We start from the raw sequence: 25942 nt of genomic DNA, 5'->3' as shown, positions 1-25942 counted from the left end.
GCACCGTTTGTTGAAAAGACTTTCTTTTCTCCATTGTATGCCCTCAGCTCCTTTGTCGAAGATAAGCTGTCCATAGATGTGTGGTTTTATTTCTGGGCTTTCAATTTGTTCCATTGATCTGTGCACCTGTTTTTGTACCAGTACCATGCTGTTTTGATTACTGTAGCTTTGTAGTATGTTTTGAAGTCAGGGATTGTGATGCCTCCCGTTTTGTTCTTTTTTCTCAGGATTGCTTTAGAAATTCGGGGTCTTTTGTTGCCCCATATGAATTTTAGGATTCTTTGTTCTAATTCTGTAAAGAATGTCATTTGGATTCTGATTGGGATAGCGTTGAATCTGTAGATTGCTTTAGGTAGAATGGACATTTTAACTATGTTTATTCTTCCAATCCATGTGCATGGAATGTCTTTCCATCTCTTTATGTCGTCATCCAATTCTTTCAGAAAGGCCTTGTAATTTTCATTGTATAGGTCTTTCACTTCCTTAGTTAAGTTCACCCCAAGGTATTTTATTCTTTTTGTTGCGATTGTGAATGGTATTGTGTTCTTGAGTTCTTTTTCTGTTAGTTCGTTATTAGAATATAGAAATGCTACTGATTTATGCAAATTGATTTTATACCCTGCAACTTTGCTGTAGTTGTTGATTACTTCTAAAAGTTTTCCAATGGATTCTTTGGGGTTTTCTATATATAAGATTATGTCATCTGCAAACAGCGAGAGTTTCACTTCTTCCCTCCCTATATGGATTCCTTTTATTCCTTTTTCTTGCCTGATTGCTCTGGCCAGGACCTCCAGTACTATGTTAAATAAAAGTGGTGATAGAGGGCATCCTTGTCTCGTTCCTGTTTTCAGGGGGATGGTGCTCAGTTTTTGCCCATTGAGTATGATGTTAGCTGTGGGTTTGTCATATATGGCCTTTATTATGTTGAGGTAGTTCCCTCCTATGCCCATTTTGTTCAGAGTTTTTATCATAAATGGCTGTTGGATCTTGTCAAATGCTTTCTCTGCATCTATTGAGATGATTATGTGGTCTTTATTCCTCAGTTTGTTGATGTGGTGTATCACATTGATTGATTTGTGGATGTTGAACCATGCCCGTGTCCCTGGTATGAATCCCACTTGATCATGATGTATGATCCTTTTATGAATTGCTGAATTCTGGTTGCCAAAATTTTGTTTAGAATTTTTGCATCTATGTTCATCAGTGATATTGGCCTGTAGTTCTCTTTTTTCGTGCTGTCCTTGTCAGGCTTTGGTATCAGCGTGATGTTGGCCTCGTAGAATGTGTTAGGAAGTGTTCCATCCTCCCTAATTTTTTGGAATAGCTTGCAAAGGATAGGTATTAAATCCTCTCTGAAAGTTTGGTAGAATTCCCCAGGATAGCCATCTGGTCCTGGGGTTTTATTCTTTGGGATGTTTTTGATTGCTGTTTCAATCTCTTTCCTTGTGATTGGTGTGTTCAAATTGTCTGCCTCTTCTTGAGTGAGCTTTGGGAGATTGTAGGAGTCCAAGAATTTATCCATTTCCTCTAGGTTGTCCATTTTGTTGGCATATAGTTTTTCATAGTATTCTCTTATAATCCGTTGTATTTCTGCAGAGTCTGTTGTTATTTCTCCTCTTTCATTTCTGATTTTGTTTATTTGAGGTTTCTCCCTTTTTTTCTTTGTAAGTCTGGCTAGGAGTTTGTCAATTTTATTTATCTTCCCAAAGAACCAGCTCTTTGTTTCATTGATCCTTTCTACTGCCTTTTTCATTTCAATAACATTATTTGTGCTCTGATTTTTATTATTTCTCTCCTTCTGCTGACTTTGGGCTTTGTTTGTTCTTCTTTCTCTAATTCGCTTAGGTATAGTTTAAGATAGCTTATTTGGGATTTTTCTTGTTTGTTAAGATGTGCCTGTGTTGCGATGAATTTTCCTCTTAATACAGCTTTTGCTGTATCCCATATGAGTTGGTATGGCATGTCATCATTTTCATTTGTCTCCAGGTATTTTTTTATTTCTTCTTTAATTTCTTCAATGATCCATTGCTTGTTCAATAGGATATTGTTTAGTCTCCATATCCTTGTGCCTTTCTCAGCTTTTTTCTTGTAATTAATTTCTAGCCTTATAGCATTATGATCGGAGAAGATGCTTGTTATTATTTCAATTTTTTTAAATTTGTAGAGGCTTGCCTTGTTTCCCAACATATCATCTATCATTGAGAATGTTCCACGCACACTTCAGAAGAATGTATATTTTGCTGTTTTTGGATGAAGTGTTCTATATATGTCTATTAAGTCCAATTGTTTTAGCTTTTCATTTAGCTCCACTATTCCTTGTTGATTTTCCATCTGGATGATCTGTCCATTGATATGAGTGGGGTGTTGAGGTACCCTACTATTATCATGTTGTTTTTAACATCTTCCTTTAGGTCTGTTAATAGTTGCTTTATGAACTTTGGTGCGCCTGTGTTGGGTGCATAGATATTTATAAGCGTTATTTCTTCTGATGAAGTGTCCCTTTGATCATTATATATTGTCCCTCTGTGTCTCTCTTTACCTGCCTTATTTTGAAATCCGTTTTTTCTGATATAAGTATTGCAACACCTGCTTTCTTTTGCTTGCTATTAGCTTGAAGTATTGTCTTCCACCCCTTCACTCTGAGCCTGTGTTTGTCCTTGGGGCTGAGGTGTGTTTCCTGGAGGCAACAAATTGTTGGATCTTGTTCTTTAATCCATTTTGCCACCCTGTGTCTTTTTATTGGAGAGTTCAATCCGTTTACATTGAGGGTGATTATTGATGCATGAGGGCTTAATGCTGTCATTCTGTCACTCGTTATCTGGTTTTCCTGAGTTACCTTTGTTTCTTGTCCTGTGTGCTTTAGCCTACCCATTTACTTCTGCAATTTCTTATGCTGGGTTTCTTAGATGTTTCCTTATTTATGTTTTGTGGCTCTGTTCTGTTTTTCAGTTTAGTGGCTACCCTGAAGTTTGTATTTAGAGTCTCGTGTATAATATAGTCCATTCTCTGGTGGTCTCTCACCTACTTGACCTAGACTGATTTAGTCCCTTTGCTCTTCCCCTCCTAAATTATTATTTTCATCTCTTATTCCAACTCGTGTTATGAGTTTGTGGTTAGAGTGATAAGATTGTCTTTGCTTTGGTGGTTTCCTTACCTTTATCCTAATGCTATAGTTGAATATTTGCTATCCTATTCTGGTTCTATCTATTTGTCTCTCTACTGTGTGGTTTGTGACCCCTTTCTCCCTTTTCTTCTTTTTTCAGGTATGAGAGCCTTCTTGAGGATTTCTTGCAGTGGAGGACTTTTGGTTACAAATTCCCTTAACTTTTGTTTGTCTGGAAAATATTTAATTTCTCCCTCATATCTGAAGGATATTTTTGCTGGATAGAGTATTCTTGGCTGAAGATTTTTATCTTTTAAGGTTTTGAATATGTCATTCCATTCTCTCCTAGCTTGTAAGGTTTCTGTAGAGAAATCCGCTGAAAGTCTGATGGGAGTTCCTTTGCAGGTTATTTTCTTCTGTCTTTCTTCCCTGAGTATTCTTTCTTTGTCTTTCATTTTTGCCAGTTTTACTACTATATGCCTTGCAGTAGGTCTTTTTACATTCACAATCTAGGAGATCTGAAAGCTTCCTCCACACACATTTCCTCCTCAATCCCTAGATTTGGGAAGTTCTCTTCTATAATTTCAGTAAGCACACTTTCTGCTCCGTTTTCATTTTCCACACCCTCAGGAATTCCAATGATTCTTAAATTGGTTCTCCTCATTGAATCCACTATTTCTCTGAGATTTTCCTCATTCTTTTAAATTCCTAGTTCTCTTTCTTCCTCTGTCTGGAGCCATTCAGCCTGTCTGTCTTTGATTATGCTAATTTGCTCCTCTATGGTGTGTACATGGGCATTCAGGGAATCTGTATTCTGTTTTATCTGATCCATTGTATTTTTCATCTCTAGTATTTCTGATTGATTCTTCTGTATAGCTTCAATCTCTTTTGTGAAGTAATTCCAGAATTCATTGACTTGTTTCTCTATATTTCCCTTTACCTCATTGAGTTTTTTGATGATAGCTACTCTGAACTCATTTTCACTTAGTTTACCTATTTCCAAGTCATCAGGACTTAATTCTGTGTTTTTATTGTTTTCCTTCTGGTCTGGAGCTTTTATAAATTGCTGAATGGTAGAGGAGCGGTTTTTGCGCATGATGGTAGTAATAGGTTGCAGTTACAGCCTGTTGCCACTAGATGGGGGTCGAGAGCCATGCGTTCTGAGTCCTCCACCTTCAGCTGCCATGGCAGGCATGCACTGCAGGTTGGGGGAGGTGGGGCACTTTCTCTCGTGCCGACCTGGATTCCAATCAGCTCTTGCTCTTTGGTCTCCTCGGGCCCTGGCTTGATGAGGTCCCTGCATGCAGAAGCTTTCCCCCGTCAGCGGGTTTCCACTGCACCAGAGGTGGGAGTCCTGGGCGATCCCCGGATGCGCGGCCCCTCCCCCACTCCTTCCTTCACCCGCGGCAGCGATCCCAGTCTCTAGGGGAGGGAGCAAAGTTCTCTCTTACCTGGTTCCAGCTCCTCTGAGGCTGGCTGCAGCCTCTCCATCCTCTGTCGTCTTGCTGCTGTGGGTCTCTGACAATCTCTGTATTAGAGTTATTGGTTGAAATTCAGTTGTTCCGGTTTTTTTGGTTGTAGTTTGGAGGGGAGAGAGTCCCGGGTCAGCTCACCCCACCATTTTGCTGACATCACCCTTTTGCCCATCTTTCTAAAGGCTTATTCAGCTTTTTAGTTTTGATTTTTGAGAGCTCTTTGCAATTGAAAGAAATTAGCCCTTTGTATATATGTTGTAAATATTATTTCCTAGTTTATCATTTACATTGTGACTTTATGATATTTTTGCAATGCATGAAATTTTAGTTTTTATGTAATCAAATTTGTCAATGTAGAATAACACCACAGAGGGGCTTCAGTGGGATGTTCAGTGGATATAGGGTCTGGTACTCCAAGCCAAATCCTCATTAGGGGCTCTACTGGTGAGATGTAGACACACTTCCTTATTCTTCCTAGTCATCCATTGGTTACCTCCTGGTTCAAACACACACACACGTACACATCCCCAAAGGCTATATGAATTCTCAGAAAAGGTACACTCTAAATCCTTATAGAGAAAGGGAAACATTTTCCTATCTTAAACATACTCTGCACAGCTGTCTTGAACAACACCTGAGAAAACACATTATTAGTGTAGAGTGATGTCATTTCCTCTTTGTTCTTGCCCATACTTTCAAACTATGCTCATATGGTCTAACGGTAGCCCATTGGTACAAAAGAAATGGAGGCATCTGAGACAGAGCTTTCTATTCCACGATAGATACACTGTTGGTGACACAGATGCATCAGACAAGCTTCAAGATTAATGTCTTTGTCAAATAAAATTCTTGGGCTTGTTGTTCTGCTATAATCTCTGAATGCAGAAGGGAAGCAACATGAGGATCTATTATTCTCCTGTTGTAACTGTGGGCCCTCCAGGATCAGTTCAACTGACTCCATCTTATCCACAGAGTAATTAAGAAATTGTCTGTCAGAAAATTTGCAAAGTCACATAGCCAGAGCATGTGCAGAAGAAATCTTGACCTGAAATAACCACAGAACCAAAGATTCTCCTCCCCATGGAACTAAAGGACCAGGACATGACTGGACCTTAAAAGTTGAACTCTTGGAGCTGGCCTGATGGCATAGTTGTTAAGTTCGAACGTTCCACCTCGGTGGCCCAGGGTTCGCTGGTTTGGATCCTGGGCATGGACCTATGCACCACTTATCAAGCCATGCTGTGGTAGGCGTCCCACATATAAAGTAGAGGAAGAGAGGCAAGGATGTTAGTTCAGGGCCAATCTTCCTCAGCAAAAAGAGAAGGGTTGACAGTGGATGTTAGCTCAGGGCTAATCTTCCTCAAAAAAAAAAGTTGGAATCTTATCAGAAGTGAGGGGTCCATCATTCAGGAAGACCTGGTATTAAAATTTCTTCCTCACCTTATCATAAATATTTAGAATCCCATCATAAATGTAAAACCTTACTGTAAATGCTTGAAACCCACCAAGCAAACCCACCAGGGACCTGTCCCCACACGCCAGCCTGTTCTCCCTAACCTCTTAAATTTCACCCCAAATCCTAAATCAGGGAGACAGATCTGAGGGCACATGCCCCCTGTCTCCCTGCAGATCGATTTTGCAGAATAAAGTTGATTTCTTTTCCCAAAAGCTGTTGCCGTAATTAATTGGCTTTTTTATGCTCATCAAGCAAGAGAACCCCAATTTTGTGCAGTAATAGTTTTTGGCAACCACAAAGGGACAAGGTCCTGTGACCACTAGCCTGAGGCTCTGGAGCCCCCAGTGGAGTGCAGTGTCTTTTCACTGACCCCAAGTGGCTGCCTAGACAGTTTTTGTCTGGAGGCTTGGCTGATTGGATTCCCATTTCCTGCCATGGTACCCCAGGCCCCCTTGACACTCTTTTTCCTTTTGAGAGAAGACACAGCTCCAGGAGGAGACATCTTTTGAGTGAGTGACCTTGTTAAAGCACACCTGTGCCTAAAATTGTCTAATATCTCATGAGGCTCATGGTTTAAGACTCCCCACTGGTGATATTTTTGCTGGGTTAAAGTCTCAAGGCTAGAATTGTGGGTTCAAAGGGAACAATATAAAAGGGTTACAGTCACTGGGCACTCAAAGGATCGAGTTAAAATTCTGAACTCTAGGGTAGGGTCCCAGAGTGTTGGATTCCTGTGTCTGTTCATGTTTGTCTATGTTTGACTGTTTTATTTGTTAAAATTGGCTCTTTGGGGACTGAGTTTCTTGGTGACTATAATAAACTCTCTTTATAAATTACCTTGTTGTGGCAACCTTGGAAAGAGTCCTCTAAAATGGAAATAACTGTAAACAGCTGGCAAGATAACTCAAGATAATTTGAAATTACAGCAGCCACTTTGGGCTCCTTTTGAGCTTTTGAACTGAGAAACAAAGAAATCTTTAAAGAGTCAAGTGCTCCACCTTCTGGCACAGTTATTGAAAACCTAAAGTTTTCAGAAGTTGTAAATGTTTACAAAGAACTGCAGAATCTTACCAAGCAAGCTTGTTTCATGTCCTGAGGGCTTGGTTTAATAATTGTCAGGTTGGAGGTCCCATAAATATGGTGAGGTAAAAATGCAGTTGCACCCAATTTTTTTGGTCAGAGCTGGTCAAACAGAAATGCAGGTTATATTCCCTTTCTCAGCTAAGTATCCTGCCAAACTGCCATCGGCCTCAGGGGAATTACATTGGTCATTAGAAGGAATGTTTCTATTAGATAAGATTATTTAAAAGTGCACTTAAAATTAAAGACTTCATAGGATCAGCCCAGTGGCATCGTGATTAAGTTTGTGCACTCTGTTTCAGCAACCCAGGGTTGGTGAGTTTTGATCCCGGGCATGGACCTACACACCACTCATCAAGCCATGCTGTGCTGTGTCCAACATATAAAACAGAAGAAGATTGGCACACATGTTAACTCAGGGACAATCTTCCTCAAGCAAAAAAAAGAAAAAACAAAATGCAGACCTCAAAATTCCCAAATAACCTTTTTTTTTTTTTTTTCGAAAAGCTGAAAGAAAATTAAGTTATAAAAGGTACCCAAAAGAAAAGCCTATTTTGGGTCATTGCTTTACAGAAATCCCATAATCTACTTTCTAAAGAGGGCCCAAAATGAGCCCCTCCCAGAGTTAACGAGACTCAGAGATTTCCTGGAAAACTGCTATGTTAAATATTACTAGAGTTGTTCAATACTGCCAGGTATAATTACTGCTCATCCTGGCTGAAACCTAAAGGATATTTGAAAGGAGTTAGCAACTTACAAACAGAAATTAGGCCAAACTGGAAGCTGATATTCGGAGTCTGATAGGAATTTTTTTCCTGGCCTTCTTCCCTAAATTAAAGATAAAATTAAGCACCCAGGCAGAAAGAAGCAAATTAGGGGATGATGTAGTTGGACAGGTAGATCAACCTATAATATAATTTAGTTATAACCCAATTTCTGAGGAATTAAGAGCAACTGTCCCTAAAAACATCCTTGCAGGGCCAGCCCAGTGGCACAGTGGTTAACTTTGCACGTTCCGCTTCGGTGGCCCAGGGTTCACTGGTTCAGATCCCAGGTGCGGACATGGCACCACTTGGCAAGCCATGCTGTGGTAGGCATCCCACATATAAAAAAAAGTAGAGGAAGATGGGCATGGATGTTAGCACAGGGCCAGTCTTCCTCAGCAAAAAGAGGAGAATTGGCAGCAGTTAGCTCAGGACTAATCTTCCTCAAAAAAAAAAAAATCCTTGCAAGACTGGAAATGTAGCTCTAAAGGTAGTTCAGATTCCACCCATTTCCCTTATCTCAAAAGCTTGCAAACTCTCCAGGAGCTATCTAGCTCTTTACCAATTCATAAGACTGAAGGGGGGAAAAGGGAAAAAGAGAAAAAGGAAAGAAAAACAGCTAGAAGAGCACTTCACCCAACATCTAGCATCTTGGGTGTCTTCTCCACAAATACTAGTAAAAAAGCTTGAAACAAAATTTGGATTCAATTATTCTTTCATAACTAGTGACCCTTATGTTACTGTACCTGATTCCTTGCAGTAATTTTTAAACAATAGCTGTGGAATCTCTGTGTATGTGTGCCTATTTGTTTGTTATATATGTGTGATATCTTACCTTCAGATGGTGTAATTTCTAAAGAGTACTATTCAATTGGCTTAAAGTAAACACTTATATAAATTATTTCTAAATGTTATAGAAACTAACCCAAATGTCTTTCAAGTTAACCTGATATAAATTAATCTTTGATACATGAAAGCTTATTTAAGATTGTTGGTTTGATTAAAATGAACATGTCCTTAGAATTATCAGCAGTGGATATGATGCAGCTTTTATTCTACATTTATTGGTCAAATAAGCTGATGGTATCTCTGTTACAAAACTGGTTAGCAAAAATAATAACTTACAGTGATAGCTAATTTTGCCTAATGTCTCATGAAGTTTTGGAAGCAATCTAAATAATTATTGGGAACAATAATTATTGGGAACAAGTAAACTAAATAGATGTGAAAAAGATAAAAGCGTTGGGTGAACCTTTTAACAATAATTCTGTGTTATGGCATGTATGTTTAAAATAACTTCCAAAATCTCTTTGGTAACTTGAAACTCTGAAGTTTTGCTAAGTGAAATTAAATGATGAAAAATTCATTGAATATCTAGGCCACTTTCAAACAAGACAAAAATACTGAAACTATTGCTAAACATGTCTAAGTTTATCTACTTTTGGCTCCTTATTATAGAGAAACTAAAAGATGTTTGGCTGTATTAGTAAATGTGTCTTGTTTTATTAAAAATTGTACTATGAAGTAGCATGTTTCTAGAAATTATGAAAAGTGTTTATAAACTTGCCAAGCCACAGAAGGCTAATGTAAAAGTTCATAATTGCTTACTTCTTAGTTTTCAGTAAAAATAAAGGTCTGTAAGGGTTAAGAATTCTAATTAATATATGGGATTAAAGCTACTAAAATTAATAAGGAAAACCTCTTTGTATTCAAGGAAAGTAAGATGTGAGTTCTCAGTAAAGAAGGTATAAAGAATGGAAATATTTTTGTTTGTTTTGTTAAGAAAGATAAATTTGTCCTAAAGAAAGAAAGAAGGCATGGGACAAGTTCTGAATGTAAAAAGAAAGTTATAGAAGGTTTGTTGAAGAGAAACCCTGAGGAAAGAGTTTTATGCATGGTCAAGTTGGCTAAGATCAAAATGAATTTAATTAAGTACACGAGTTTTAATATAAAAGTAAGCTGGTGCAAAAATTAAAATTTAGTTTTCTCTCTTTCTTTTTTTTTTTTTCACTGAGGAAGATTAGCCCTGAGATAACGTCCATGCCAATCTTCCTCCACTTTATATGTGGGTCATCACCACAACATGGCTGATGAGTGGCATAGGTCCATACCCAAGATCTGAGCCTGCAAACCCCAGGTCACCAAAGCAGAGCATGCTGAACTTAACCACTCTGCTACAGAGCCAGGTCCTGGTTTTCTCTCTTAAAAGGATAATTTTCTTAAACTTTTAGTCACCTCTTGATAAAGAGATTATGAAAGATATTTGTCTTTGAGTAGTTTACCAGAAGGGTAGGGATTTTATGTTTTATCAAAATTAATTTCCTGTATCGTTTTTTATCAGGACTTTAATCACAGGCACTAAAGTTTTTCTTATACCTATTTAATTTTCTGCATTTGCCTGAAAATCTTTCATTGTTACCATGGTTAAATGGATAACAAAGCATTGTTTCATAGGAACCTATGATATTATGTGAGTAAATGTTATTGATATGAGTGTTTTAAAAATTATATAACATTCCTAAAATTCTGATCTGTCCTGGTTGTCAGCCATAATTCTAGTTATTATCTTAAAGTGTTGTATGTCACAGAAATAACCAAGTTTCTTTGTCAATTGCCATTTTTAAGTCTTTTGTCATTTACAGACTGTTTTGTTTTACTCTGCTTTTACAAATGTCTTATCTTCAGAGAGATTTGTGGAAAGGACTTTGACACATACTCTAGAATACAGATTTCTGAGAACTTTCAGATTATAAAACTGACCTGGGTAAGAAATGACACAACTTTAACAGAGAAACTGATGGCCTCATAAAGCTGCTAACAGAAGATTAAGATCAAGAACTGATTACACAGGACTGAATTAATTAATGAGGATGATTATAATTTTTATGACTTTTCATTTGAGATATTACTGATTTTTAATGTTCTCTTTTTTCAGATTTAAGGAAACCTTTTTCCCTTTTCTTTTAAGCTAACTATGACTTATAGAAATTTGGTAAATTCTAACTTTGTAAGCATAATTGAAACATTTACCTTTTTCTCCTTACCTGATACCTCCAGAATTTGGAAACTCTTGATGAGTGAACATTCTTATTTTTCATGGCAATATTGTTATTTGCATAAGTTCAATAAGAATCTGATCTCCTTATAGCAGGACACAATTGGAAACATTGGTTATATTACCAAGGCCTTGGCTGGAATGTCATATTTGAGACAGCCATGCATGGACTCAGATATGACCAGATGGCTTTTGAGGAACAAAGATTGACTTCATGGAATAAAGCCACTTGGAAATATTGGCCTAGTACCTTGCTTACAGGTTCCCATTAACCTTACCAGGTGAGTAAAGAAGGTCATTTCCCCTGGTGGGTACAAAGAATCTCAGGATATTTGGGGGAACCTCAAAAGAAGAGAGGAATTCACCCAAATCTGTAGGTATTGCAAGCAGAGCCTGATGACAAGTCCTTGGCTTGGTTTTCCTGCCTTGAAAGGCCTTTACAGTTCAGTCTGAGATTTTTAAATGAAAATCAGATATAAAAGAGCCTATATGATCAATTGCTATTCTTGCTGTACTTATGTAAATAATTGGGCCAAGTTTATTGAAACTAGATTTATTTTGCCAACCAATGAGCCCTAGCTTGGCTATCTTTGGTAAAAATGCAGGCAACTTTAGCGAGAAAAATTATGTTTCAATAGAAACTATAGTACATATTCATGGATATTAGATTCTAGTTCTGATAATCGTCTTTGAGGGTTTTTTTTTTAATATCTGTAAACTGAACTGGATCCTGAATTCTAGTCTCCTGAAATATCTGGCTACAAATCTCCAAACTAACATTTTCAGGGTTTTTTCATCATTTTCATTTGGAATCGTTGAGAACTGAAACCATCCTTTTTCCTGAAGCCCTGCAAACTGAAGCTGAACAACTTGATATAAACTTAAGCGTGATTCATGCCTATTGCTGTGTAAGCCACTCAGAAAGATACTTGAACACCTGATGACATCATCAGAGACATTTCAAGCTGAAAAAGATGCTTTGATGCTGACATCTAGAAACGTTTTGACTGGCTTCCCCCTGGGCTCAGGAACTGGTTTATAATTTGCTCCAACCATTAACCTTGTTTTTATTTTTGTTTCTCTAGAAATGCTTCTTATTAAATACCTGGTTACTTTACACACTATAGGCTTAACTTTGGGAGCCCACCTGCATCCCTGTCTTACCAAGAGACTGGTTCAATGAGAGGGAACAACTGTCACCCCTTATCAGCAGGAAGAAGCTCAAGCAGTCGTCACCTATAGCCCTCAAGATTGAGGAATGAACAACAAAAAGGGGGGATTTATAACCATGGGCCCTCCAGGATTGGTTCAACTAACCCCATCTTATCAACAGAGGGATTAGGAAATTGTCTTTCAGAAAATTTGCAAAGTCACATAGCCAGAGCATGTGTAGAAGAAATTTTGATCTGAAATGACAACAGAACCAAAGATTCTCCTCACCCTGGAAGCAAAGGACTGGGACATGATCAGAACTTAAAAGCTGGACTTTATCAGAAGTGAGGGAACCATCATTCAGGAAGATCCAGTGTTAAAGTTTCTTCCCTACCTTACCATAAATGTTTAGAACCTTACCATAAATGCTTGAAGCTCACCAATCAAAACCTGCCCCACCAGCATTTATGTGTGCCAGCCTCTTCTCCCTAACCTCTTAAATTTTGCACCAAATCCTGAATTGGGGAGAGAGATCTAAGAGCACATGCCCCCTGTCTCCCTGCAGATAGATCTTGCACAATAAAGCTGATTTCTTTTCCCAAAAGCTAATTCCGTAATTAATTGGCTTTTTAAATGCACATTGGGCAAGAGAACCCCAGTTTTGTGCAGTAACACTGTCTGAGTAACATCAAATAAAGAAGAGGTGGAGTGTTCTTCCAATCACATATAAAACCAAGACATATAAATGCTGCAAAAAGAAACCAAAGCTAGGCACAGTGCTTTTATGGTGCCCGACATTTATGGATTTAAATTGGATTGAACATATTACTTAGAATTTTTTAAGAGTCTCATGGCTCTGTGGACCTATCTTTCCACTATGGCCTACTGATTTGGGCAAAAACAAAGATCACACCAGTCAAAAGAGCCAATACCTGTCCCTGAAACATCCTAGTCAACCTCTTTCCCCTTGATATCCTCCCATCCCCCATCTCCAATTACCTCCACGTAAGAGGAGAACTTTAGTAGGCCAAGATTTCTATCAAAGGAACATCTGTCACACGTGATTATGTAGTAGCTTAGAGGATACCAGTTGACATGAAAGACCTTAGGAAAATGCAAAATCAAGTAGACACATGATCTGCCAAAGGCAATGGCATCTGCCAAAACGAAACTGTGATCTTTTGAATATTTTTCCTTCTGAAAATATTCAGATTTAAAACTTCTTTCAAATACTGTTTGCCATCTTTACAAAATGCTTCTCAAGAGCATCTGGAGAATCCCTATATCTAACTGATGTTTCCATGCCTTACAGGTGCTTACAACAGAGTTCTGCCCTACATCCTCATGGGCAGCCTGACTATCCTGAACGGAATCATCACACTTTTTTTCCCTGAAAGTTTTGGAATGGCCCTACCAGAGACCTTAGAGCAGATGCAGAAAGTGAAAGGGTAAGTGGAACTTAAAAAAAGATACCAAAATTCCTCAAAAAGAATAAACCTGCAAGAATAGCTAGGAAGTTTCTGAAGAAGTGGAGAGTAGCTCTATCAGATAATAAAGCATATTATTAGGCAGTGGTAATTGAAACAGTGTGATAATGCTATAGGAATAGAAATCAATAGAATAAAGAGAGTTCAGAATTAAACCCAAGAAAATATGAGAGTTCAGTGTATTATAAAAAGAAGCAATTCAAAATAAGTGGGAAGAATTTAGATTATTCAGTAAAAGTTGTTAGAACATTCAGCTAGCCTTTTTGGACAAATACAAAAACTTGAATCCTATTTCAAAATACATTAAGATAAATCCCAGAAAGATTAAAAATGTAAAATCACTGGGGCCAGCCCAGTGGCATAGTGGTTAAGTTGACGTGATTCACTTTGGAGGCCCGGGGTTCACGGGTTCAGATCCCAGGCACAGACATACATACCACTTGTGAAGCCATGCTATGGTGGCATCCCACATACAAAATAGAGGAAGATTGGCAACAGATGTTAGCTCAAAGCCAATCTCCCTCACTAAAAACAAAAAGAAGAAATTGTTGGCACGGCAAAAAGAAACCATAAATAAAGACAAAGGTGAACAAGCTAGAGGAAAAATATTTGCAACACACGATACAGACTTAGGGCTAATACACCTAATATATAGGAAGCTCTTAGCGATCAGTCGGAAAATGACAAACAATAGTAAGGAAACTGACAAAGGACGTGAACAAGCAGTTTCAGTGGCAGATGGATACATAAAAAAATATGATCTACATTAATAAAGAAATATAAAATAAAACAATTCAATATCATTTTTTTGGCCTATGAGTTTGTGTGAGGATATTTTTCTCCTGACACCAACTAATTCTAACACCAACTGAGTATCCCATAATTTAATTCAATTCTAACACTAACTATCTGGAATCTACATCAGACTCCACAGGTTTAAGGGCTCAGTCCCACAAGACTGCCCTCACTTCAGATGCCAGTGTCAAGTAAGAGGTCCCCGGGTTATCCACCCTTCTGTCCAACTTGGCTACAAAATTGGGTGTTTCCACAACCCCCTTCCTCGAGTTCAGTAATTTTCTAGAATGACTCACAGTACTCAGGAATACACTCCCCTTACTATCACAAATTTATTATGAAGGATACAAATGAACAGCCAGATAAAGATGTACACAGGGTGAGATTCAGAGAAGTCCAGAACGTAGGCACTTCTGTCCCTGTGGAGTTGGGGAGCACAAGCATCCTGGCACAGGGATGTGTTCCCCAATTCAGAAGCTCTTTGAACCCCACTGTTTAGGAGGTTTTATGGAGGTTTCATCACATAGGCATTATATATATTTTTTTCTGTTTTTTGCTGAGGAAGAATCACCCTGAGCTAACATCTGTTGCCAATCTTCCTCTTTTTTCTTTTTTTATGCGAGCCACCACCACAGCGTGGCTGCTAACAGCCATGTGGTGTAGGTCCATGCTTGGGATCCAAACCTGGGCCACCGAAGCAGAGAGTGCTGAACTTAACCACTAGGCAACCGGGGCTGGCCTGAGAAATTAGTAATTTGATCTCCAGCTCCTCTCCCGTCTTCAGAGGTTAGGGGTGGGGCTGAAAGTTCCAGGCTTCTAATCAAGGCTTGGCTTTTCTGGCCACGTGTCCCCATCCTGAAGTTATGTAGGGGCCCTGCTGAGAGTCTCTTCACTAGAATAAAAGACAAGACACTCCTATTACCCCTGTCACTCAGGAAAGTACACAGGAGTTAGGAGTTCTGTGCCAGGATTGGGGACAAAACAAATATCTTTCTATGATATCACAGATTGGCAAACATTTAAAACATTAGTTGTATGGTGGGAGGAGTTTAGATTCTAAAGTGAAACTGCCGGACTTTAAATCCCAAAACTATTGTATAAATTTGAGCAAATTACTTAATTTTCACTAAACCTCAGTATTCCCATCTATTTTAGTGGAGTAATTCATATGGCTATTGTGAGGTTATATGAGATAACATGTTTTTAGTGCCTGGCCATGATAAAGATAAGCCTATGTGTGAATGGAGTCTGGAGTCTGATCTCTGACAGAACAGGAACAGCAAAGGTGCCCACTTTTGATAAACTGTTTTCTTCTAATGATAGAATGACTTCAGTATCGACTTTAACTTGCCAGGAACTTCACGCTTACCCCTCTTATCTCTTCCTCAGAGAAACTGTGAAAAAGTATAAATTCTGGGTTTTGTTTATGTTTAACTAAGATGGCTCCAGGGAGGCAGCCCCATGGCCGCGTGGTTAAGTTCGTGCATTCCGCTTCGGCAGCTAGGGGTTCGCCAATTTGGATCCTGGGCACAGACCTACACAACACTCATCAAGCCATGCTGTGGAGGCATCCCACAGAGCAGAACTAGAATGACCCACAACCAGGAGAGTTGCGCTATGTGCTGGGGCTTTGGGGGGAAAAAGAAAAAAAAAAGATGAAGATTGGCAACAGATGCTAGCTCAGGGCCAATCTTGGCCAAATTTTTTTTTCTTGGTGAGGAAGATTGGCCCTGAGGTAATACCTGTTGCCAATCTTCCTCACCAAAGGTGGGGGGCGGGGGGGGGGGGGGGGAACCTCCTTTAAAAAAAAAAAAAGAAAGAAAGAAAATGGCTCCAAATATTCAAAATCAGAAAATATTAGTTCTAGACTCATGAGGTTCTTATTGGAGTTAAAATAATTACTTGTTCATTAACTGGAGAAGTGTTTTTCAGTGTCAGTCTGGCATTTTGAGGAAGAGAATCTCGAATATTTAATTTTGTTTAGCACTATCTTATTTTCAGGTTCAGATCTGGGGGAAAAACAAAAGATTCCATGGACAAAGAAGAAAACCCCAAGATTCTAATAACTTCATTCTGATAAAATTTCCACCCCATTTGGTGAACTGAAAAACAGATACATAAGGCTCTGAAGAAACCAAAGCCTTTCCTGATGAAATGGACTGACTATAACGATTAACACTAAAACAGACCTTGCTGTTGAGAAATGCTTGTCATATAGCAAACTCTGGACCACTCTTCCAGATAGCCTCCTTATTTTAAAAATGAACCATTTCTAGAGCATTCTCCTTAGTAAGGAATTTGATGAAATGGGTTTGCAAGATTTTTTGAAAATGTGTTGGTCAAGGATTGGTAAATCCATATAAAGATTAATACATTTCTAAACATACAAATACTATCCAAAGAAAAAGAATGTCACTATATTAACACAACTATCAGGTGGCAACTGTGCATGTGTGTATGTATAAGTGAACCAGCACATTCAAAATCACAGTAGCTTTCGAATTGAGCTCATTTACTGCTGTAACCAAATGATTATATGCAGTATTCCTATCCAGAAACTTTTATGTACTCCTCTGAGAGGAACTGATGGCAGTTATTAATAGTGTTACTAGTGAAATGCAGCAAGAGATCAAGTAGCCTGGCTCATATGGCATGCTGGCCTTTAAGAGGGGAACCGAGACAGTTCCTAGCTGTAATTCCAACAGCTACAGCTCACAGCCTATTGAATCATGCACAGTTGTTGTGCTCTCTTGGAGCATGTGACTAAGCCTTCTGTTTCCTAGGACTGGTTATTTTGCTGGTGAACAGAGAATCAGGAAAACTGCACAAACCAGTTGGATTGGTAGAGATGGCTTCTGTGCCCCACAGCCTAGAAGGGTCAGCACCCAGGACAAAGGCTGTCCACACCAACAATCTGGAGAGGCTTTTAAAACAGTTCTTTCCATCAATACTTACCTTCTAAGCACACTATGCAGCTGCATTCTCTTCAGCAGTCAGCAACAGTGGAACCTCAGTTCCACGAATGAGCAGCATAAAAGATAAAAGACTAATGGGATAATGTGTTCCTGTAAGCTCAGAAAATAAATGTCAGCTCTGTATCTCGCCATGGTTTAGGCATGCTGAGATGTTAACATAGCAAGAAGTTACTCCTGGAGACTCGGGGCAGCACGCTTTCATTGAAAGTGGCTTCTCTGAGAGCAGCACGGTGACAAGCTACTGACCCTTTAACGTATCCAGTGCCACGGTGCACTCGTAGGAATAGGCAGCCACTAGTTTTTGATGCTGCTTTGTGGCATCATCTCCTAAAAATAACTATCCCCAAATGCAGATTTTCACTATGGAAAAATTTTTCAAAGGAACCTTTGATATAACATCTTGATAAACTGTCCTTATATTAAGATCCTTATCTTGAACTTTCCCGGTTAACTCAGAATTTTTTCTCTATATTGCCATATTTCTTACACGTTTTATACCTGAAGCACTGACACACTGATCCTACCTTTTGATTGTTACTTTAAAATCCACTAGAATGTCTTCGAATAGTTTATGCTTTGTCACTGGGGACGCAGGTGCACAGCTTTAGCCACCCAGTGCTTTTCTCTCCCCCGTTGACGCAACCTGTCTGGAATGTCTTTCCGTCTCCCCCGCAGGGCACTGGGCCGCCTCTCCCACCGAGAGCGAGAGAGTCATGTTGCTTCTCTAGAAGCTCTCCTTGAACTTCCTTCCCACCAACAGTAACTGTGACTCCTCTGTGCTCTTGTGGTACTTGTTACCCTCACTCCATCTGCCTCTTGTCTTGTTGCCAGGGACTTTCTCTTGTTTATCTTTCTATCCTCCGTAGTGCTGCTTAGCATCGTGCTTTCTTGCATGTAACAGGCATTTGCTAAATATTCATTTTAATTAAAGTACTTTGTAACTCTAGCTTGGTGAAAATATTATGTTTCATACCTTGACATTTGAATTTTTAAATACCTAAATATTAAATGCTCTTAAAGCTTTTTCAAAATATAAAAAATAAGGATTGATAATTAACTTTTATTACTGTTTGTACAGGTGTTTTATATTTTGTAGTAGTAAGAGATGACTTTTTAAAAAATCTGTTTATATAAAGGCAACAAGTACACAAATGATTCTCTCTTTCGTAGTTCAAAGACAAAGTAGATGAACACATGCCAAAGTGGTATTTGATTAAATTCAAGATATATTCCTGATTTTTAAAAACTGCTTTTAAAATTAGTTCCACAAGGCAACTTCCTGAGCTTGCTTATGAATATCAATCTCAGACTGACAGCCAATATTACACTGCATGTTAGAGTGAAATACTAGAGGCATCCCATTAACAGAAACTATATGGATACATGATTTAGCACCTTTTACTTTCAACATTTTTGGGCATATGTTAATAACTATAACCATAGTATATATTATAGATAAGAAGTAAAACTATTAGAAAATAGACAAAATTATCAATATTATGAGGAGCATATAATGATATTCTACTTTTAAAATCCGAGAGAATTAACTGAAAATTCTTACATTTAAGAGGTTCAGTTTAAGTGGAGGCATATAAGAAGTGTCCATAAATCAGCAAATTTTTATGTATTAGAAATAACCACCTGGAAAATACACTGGAAAAAAACAGGATCCATTCATAATAGTCATAAAAACATAAAATACAGAGAAATAATCTTAATAAGAAATGTATAAAACCTAAGTGAAAAAATTATTCCATTTAATTAAGACTTAAATGGAGACATGCCAGTTCCTGAATGAGTAGAATGAATGCTGTGAACCTGCCATTCTTACCAAATTAATTTACTACCATAACGTAATTAAAATTAGTATTTCAATGACATATTTTGGGAACTTAAAAGAGAATTCTAAAAGACATCTGAAAGAATAAGTATGCAAGATTGGCTACAAAATTTTTGAAAAAAAAAAAAAAAGAGTGGTAAGGTTAAATATTCCCTCACAGATTTAAAAACACAAGGAAAGATAAATCAGTGAAATAGGACAGGTAGCCCAGAAACAGACCGAAAATACTGCTAATGCTCCAGACAGCAGGAAGGTTAAGTGCACAGCCTCTGGAGACTAGTGCTCCTGGGCTTGATGCTGGCTCTGTCACTTATCAGCTGTGTGGCCTGGAGCAAGTTATAGTCATCCCAAACCTCAGTTTCTTAATTTGTAAAAAGAGGCTAATAGCAGTTTCATGGGGTGGCTATGGGGATTACATGAGATAATGCACATATTTAGCCCATGCCTGGCAGACTTAGATGTTTTCTCTCTCTCTCATCTCGCTAAATTCCGTAGTTAATCATTATAATCAACTTCCTTGACCCTTTCTTAATCCACCTTACCCTTTGGGGCAAACTGCAATGCTGGTTAAATCCAACCCCCTTCCTACTTCCCACCGGCACCTGCACAGCTAAATGTAGCTGGAAAAAATATGCAAACATGCTGCCTGGCTTCACTTTAAATTAATCATCAGCCATTTCAAGAGGAACTTTATTGCTGACTGACAGTCATGCTCCATTTGGTGCATTCTCTGCCCTCAGTGACCTCTCTCTTCAGAACTCCAACATCTCCTCCCCATGCCTGCCCTCAGCTATGCCTTCGCTTTTTATCTAGCTAGAAAATAGAAGTAATGGGCGAGAACTTCCATAAACTCTTACCACTGTAATCCATCAACCTAACTGCATCTGTACCCACACGGTCTGACTTTTCTCCTGTTACTTGAGATAAACGGTCTCTGCACCTAGCGCAGGCTTTCTCTCTCTCTCTCTTTCTCTCTCTCTCTCTCCTTATGCACTTGGTGCCCCTGCCCCCTTACTACTCAAGAACATTGCTCCAGCGATTCTCCTGACTCTCTGCCCCATCATTCACTCTTTTCCCTTCCTGCTGGATCTTTCTCATTCATCATGCAAATATGCTGTTATTTCTACAATGATGAAAAAGCTCTCTCTTGACCCCACTTCTGCCTTTGACTACTGCCCCATTTCACCTTGTCTCTTTATAGCAAAACTACTCAAAAGATGACTCTATACTTGCTACTTCTAATTTTCTTCTTCCAGTTACCTCTTGAACCCACCACAGTTAAGCTTTAGCCCCCACCTCTCCACCAGAACAGTTTTTCTCAAGGTCCTCAATGATCTGCATGTTTTTTAATCCAATGGTCAATTCATAGTCCTCATATTACCAGCTCTCTCAAGGCATCAGACAAACTGATTTCTCTTTCCTTGAAATGCTTCCTAGGATACCACATTTGCTTGGTTTTCCTCGTACTTTGTTGGCTGCTTCTTCACAATCTCTTTTGCTGCTTCTTCCTCATCTCTTCCAATGCTCACCACTGGAGTGCCCAGAACTTAGTCTTTGGTCCTCTTCCTTTTTTGGAAAATCCAATGTCACGATTTTTAAATACCATCTCTACATTAACAACTACCAAATACATAGAGAGCTTAACTCCAGGCTCACTCACCAACTGCTTACTCAATATCCTCACTTGGATATCTAATGGCATCTCAAACCTAACATGTCCAAAGTTACTATGTGCTCTTGATTCCTCCCCAAATCTGCTCTTGCTGAAGTCTTCCCTACCTCAGTCAGTGGCGACTCCATTTTTCCAAATGCTCCTTCTCTCATACCCCATATCCAATGTGTCAATAAATCTTTGACCATAATTTCAGCATACCTAGAATTTAGTTTCTTGACTGGATTCTGTTAGCTTCTTAACCAATCCTTCCTCCTTAATTCTTCTCCTGCCTTCCTTCAGTCTATTCTCAGCATAGCAGTCTGAATTGTCTAAATGAGATCATGTCACTTGTCTGCTCAAAACCTTCCAATAGCTTTCCATCTCAATCAGATTTTTAAAAAGCCAGTCTTAATAATAGTGTATAAATGGGATGATCACATGTCCCAGTTTTCCCAGGACAGTCACAGTTTCTATATATTAGCCTAGTGAAATTATTACTAACCCCTCCACCTTTCATTCTGGTGTCCCAATATGGATGATAAATTATATATGGTCACCCAACTTACAGGGCGCTATTCTATGTGCCTCCACCCTTTAGTTCTGACTTTGCCTCCTCACTCTCTCTCCATTGCTTTCTTCATTCAGGCTCCCCAGGCTGTGCTCTTCTTTGAACACTTTGAACTGCTAGACACGCTTCTGCATGTTCCCTCTTCCTGGGAATGCTCTTCCCAGGTATCTGCATGTCTTACTCCCTTATTTCCTTTGTCTTTGCTCAAATGTCACCTGCTTAATAAATACTTACCTGGACACCCTATTTTAAATTGCATCCTGTTCTCTCTCTGTCCTAACCTTACCTGTCCTTGCTTCATTTTTCTCCATAGTTCTTATCATGCTCTGGCATCCTAACTAGTTTACTTCTTTATTTTGTTTATTGTCCTTCTCCTTCCTCATGAAGCCTATATTCCATGAAGAGCACTTCTGTATCCTCAGCAGTTAGAACAGTGCTTGGCACATAGTAGTGCTTAATAAATACTTGCCGAAAAAATGAATGAATGTATTATTATCATTATTATAGTTAAATGGGCAAAAGTAATTATTAGTTTTCAAATAAGAAAACATTGGCCGATAAATATACAAAAAAAAGTGTTCTGCTTCACAAGTAATCAAAAGAATACTAATTGAAATGACAATGTGATGCCATTTTCCAACTAAAATGTTGACAAAGATTACAAAATGACAGTAGTCAATATTGATGAGCATGTGATAAGATGCACCTTCAAATTCTTCTGGTGGGAATATAAATTGGTTTATTTTTTCTGGAAAATAAGTTGGCAAAGTGTTTCCGTAGCCTTGAAATGCTTGGATTTTGGTGGTTTTTTTTGTGTGTTTGTTTGTTTATGTATTAACTCCACAACTAGGAAACAGTCAGAGATATATGAAATATTTATGGAGATAGATATTTATCACAGCATTATTTGCAATCTTAAAAAACTAAATATGAGCTAACAAAGGAGGTGAAAGACTTGTACCCTGAAAATACAAAACATTGCTAAAAGAAATCAAAGATACAAATAAATGGAAGGACATCCTATGCCCATGGATAGGAAAATTCAAATATCATTAAAATGTCTATACTAACCAAAGTGAGCTACAGATTCAATGCAATCTCTATCAAAATCCCAATGGCATTTTTGCAGAAGTAGGTAAAAATCACCCAAAAATTCACATGGAATCTCAAGGGACTTCTAATAGCCAAAATAATCTTGAAAAAGAACAGAGTTGAAGGCCTCACACTTCCTGGTTTCAAAACATACTACAAAGCAACGATAATCAAGACAGTGTGGTACTGACATAAAGACAGATATACAGACCAATGGAACAGACTACACAGCCCAGAAATAAACTCTTACATATATGGTCAAATGATTTTCCACAAGAGTGCTAAGACTACACAATGGGGAAAGGATAGTCTCTTCAACCATGATTTTGATAAAACTGAATAGTCACATGGAAAAGAATGAAGCTGGACCCATACCTTATACCATATACAAGAATTAACTAAAAATAGATTAAAGACCTAAATGTAAGATCTAAAACTATAAAACTGAGAAAAAACCTTTGGGACATTGGATTTGGCAATAATTTCTTGGCTATGATACCAAAAGCACCATCAACAAAAGCAAAAATAGACAAATGGGACTACATCAAACTTAAAAACTTGTGAGTGTCAAAGGAAAAAACAGAGTGAAAAGGTAACCTATGGAATGAGAGGAAATATTTGCAAATCATATATCTGAGACAGGGTTAATATCCAGAGTGTAAAAGGAACTTCTACAACTCAACAATGAAAAAACAAATAACCTGTTTTAATAAAGTGGGCAAAGGATTTGAATAGCCATTTCTCCGAAGAGATACAAATAGCCGGCAAGCATATGAAACATGCTCAACATTACTAACCATTAGGGAAATGCAACTCAAAACCACAATGAGGTACCACCTCACAACCATTAGGATGGGTGCTATCAAAAGAACAGATAACAAATGTTGGCAAAGATGTGGGGAAATTGGAATGCTTGTGCACTATTGGTAGGAATGTAAAATGGTGCATCCACTATAAAAAACACTATGGAATTTCCTCAAAAAATTAAGAATAGAATTATCATATGATCCAACAATCCCACTTCTAGGTATATATTCAAAATAATTCAAAGCAGGATCTCAAAAAGCTATTTGCACACCTATGTTAATCACAGCATTATTCACAATAGCCAAAGCTGGAAGCAACTCAAATGTCTGTCAACAGATGAATGGATAAGGAAAATGTGGTGTATACATACAATGGAATATTACGCAGCCTTAAAAAAAGGAAGGATATCCTGCTGCACACTGTAACATAGATGAAGCTCAAGGACATCATGCTAAGCAAAATAAGCCAGTCACACAAGGAGAAATACCATACGATTCCACTCGTATGAAGTATCTAAAATAGTCAAGATCATAAAAACAGAAAGTAGACAGCCAATTACCAAAGGCAGGGCAGGGAGGAGAGAGAGGAAGGGCAATTAACGTCCAGTAGGTCTCAGTTTTGCAAGATGAAAAAGTTCTAGAGATCTGTGCACAGCAATGTAAATACTCTTACTACTACTGAACTGTACACTTAAAAATGGTTAAGATGGTAAAATTTAATGTGATGTGGTTTCTTTGCCACAATAAAAAAAAACTAAGTATGGAAATAGTTAAATAAATAATGGTGTGTCCTTACAAAAGAATATTATTCGGCTATTCAAAACAGTGTTTAAGTATTATTTTTAATAACATGATAAAATGCTTGTGATGTAATGCAAATTTTAAAAAACAGTATACAACAGTATTAACCAAATAATGAATGCATGCATGAATAAATTATGTTTAAAAGGCATGAAAAAAACTAGAAGGAAATACCTTATGTTATTAACAGTAGGTATGTTTACATGAGAGATTATAGATGACTTCCGTTTTAGTTTGTTTTCTGTAGTTTTCCTTACTTTATAAATGTTTTATAAAGAACATATATTACTTTTATATTCATAAAGAAGTTAAAAAATAAAAACTTTTATTGAGTGTCAACTAAGTACGAAGTTTTGGGAAGCAAACATGAAGAACATTAAGAAAGCGAAATTCTTGTTCTCAGTGGGCTCAGTCTAGCCAGATTATGAACTCCTACCTTTGTGGCCTCAGCAACCAGCCGAGTGCCCTGACCTGGGGCTGGGTTCTATGGGGCAGAAACCCAGGTCAAAGTCACTTTCTCCCTTCCAGACGTGGGCATTTTCTTATCTCTCCTCCCACTCTGCTTGAGCAGCAGTCACCTTTACCCTGATTTAGACCAAGCCAAACTTGTTCTGCTGAGGCAAATCACCTTATCACCAAAGCTATATTTAACAGATCATTGAATGGGTTGTGAAAAATTATAAGGATTTGAACTCTCACCCACTGCCCTTGTGTTGGCACAGAAGAGTCTGAAACCTGATTTTTAGAACCTTGAGACCTCTTTCTCCAACACTGCAAATTTAATCCTTCTTGTCAAATACTCTCATCCTAACTCCCCTCTGTGCTCCCTGCCCCTGCACAGCCCACCATCTCACCCTCCCATGTTGCCTTCCCTGCTACTGCGTCGTCTGAAACCCCCATTCCATTGGGGACAAACAACTCTCCTCCTTCAAGTATATCCCGGGTCACTCTCTCCACGTCCTCACCTTGACATAGACCTGCCTTCACCTCTGAGCACTCCACCTCCCTCGTGGTCTTGTGTCTCAAATGGAGGCTGCTCATTTTCTACTTCCTATGAACTCCAGAGCCACGTAAGAGCTCAGCATCTTCTTCATACCCATTGCCATTTCCAAACCGTAACTCCTTCACCTTCACATATATGAAACGCCTCCTTCAAGGTTTGTGCTGTGTATTTCCGGTTGCTGTTACCAACAACCCGCCCCGTTGCTTATCCACATTCCGTGAGCTCTCTGGAACCCAGCCTGAGGTACTGATGACTTTTGTGCTCAGGAGGATGAGTAACCTTACACCTCAGCTTCATAACACTGACCCTTAACCTGTACTTCAGTCCCTCCCTGCCAAGGACACCTTTGGATTCCATTGTCAGTCACAATAACTCCATCTCATTCCAGGGCCTTTTGTTTTCCTCACAACCTTTCAGCTCTGACCTTGACATCATTTCCTTTCCGTTTTAGTTTATACCTCATGATCCCCTAATTCACTCATGCCGCTACCCTGTTCTTTGGTTTACTCATCTTGTAAAATCTAAGCTTGAGATAAGTCAAACCATTTATTCTTTGCTCTCAATCCAAGCTGCTGAATTAAGATACAGGAGAGAAGGGGGATCATTGATGGGTTGGAGGAACATGTGGGTTGGGAGAGTGATGAGTGGGTTGAGGGTCCAGCTGTGACTGGAAATGTAAATTTGTAGAAATACCAATTCACATAGTTGTATGATTTTCTCCTATGTCCGAGGGTAGGAATGAAATGCACAAATGGCTGGATGTGAGGCTTTGCAGTACAGGTGAGCAGAATGACAAGACAATAGAGGAACTGAGATTGGCTGAAGCTAAGGACCAT

General features: G+C 38.6%; 1 protein-coding gene across 2 annotated transcripts in view; it reads left to right on the top strand.

Annotated features, from left to right (window-relative positions):
- SLC22A4 (solute carrier family 22 member 4) overlaps window positions 1-22623 on the top strand; it is a 62955-nt gene extending 40332 nt beyond the window's left edge. For both annotated transcript variants that reach the window (XM_046668309.1, XM_046668308.1), the window contains exons 9-10: window positions 13398-13533; window positions 16369-22623. In XM_046668309.1, the coding sequence (XP_046524265.1) occupies window positions 13398-13533; window positions 16369-16444 (212 nt within the window). In that variant the 3' untranslated portion in view covers window positions 16445-22623. The remainder of the gene's footprint in view (window positions 1-13397; window positions 13534-16368) is intronic.
- The last annotated feature ends 3319 nt before the right edge of the window (window positions 22624-25942 follow it).

The sequence above is a fragment of the Equus quagga genome, chromosome 7, assembly GCF_021613505.1.
Source record: "Equus quagga isolate Etosha38 chromosome 7, UCLA_HA_Equagga_1.0, whole genome shotgun sequence".
Lineage (NCBI taxonomy): Eukaryota > Metazoa > Chordata > Mammalia > Perissodactyla > Equidae > Equus > Equus quagga.
This window is presented reverse-complemented; position numbering and strand designations above follow the sequence as displayed.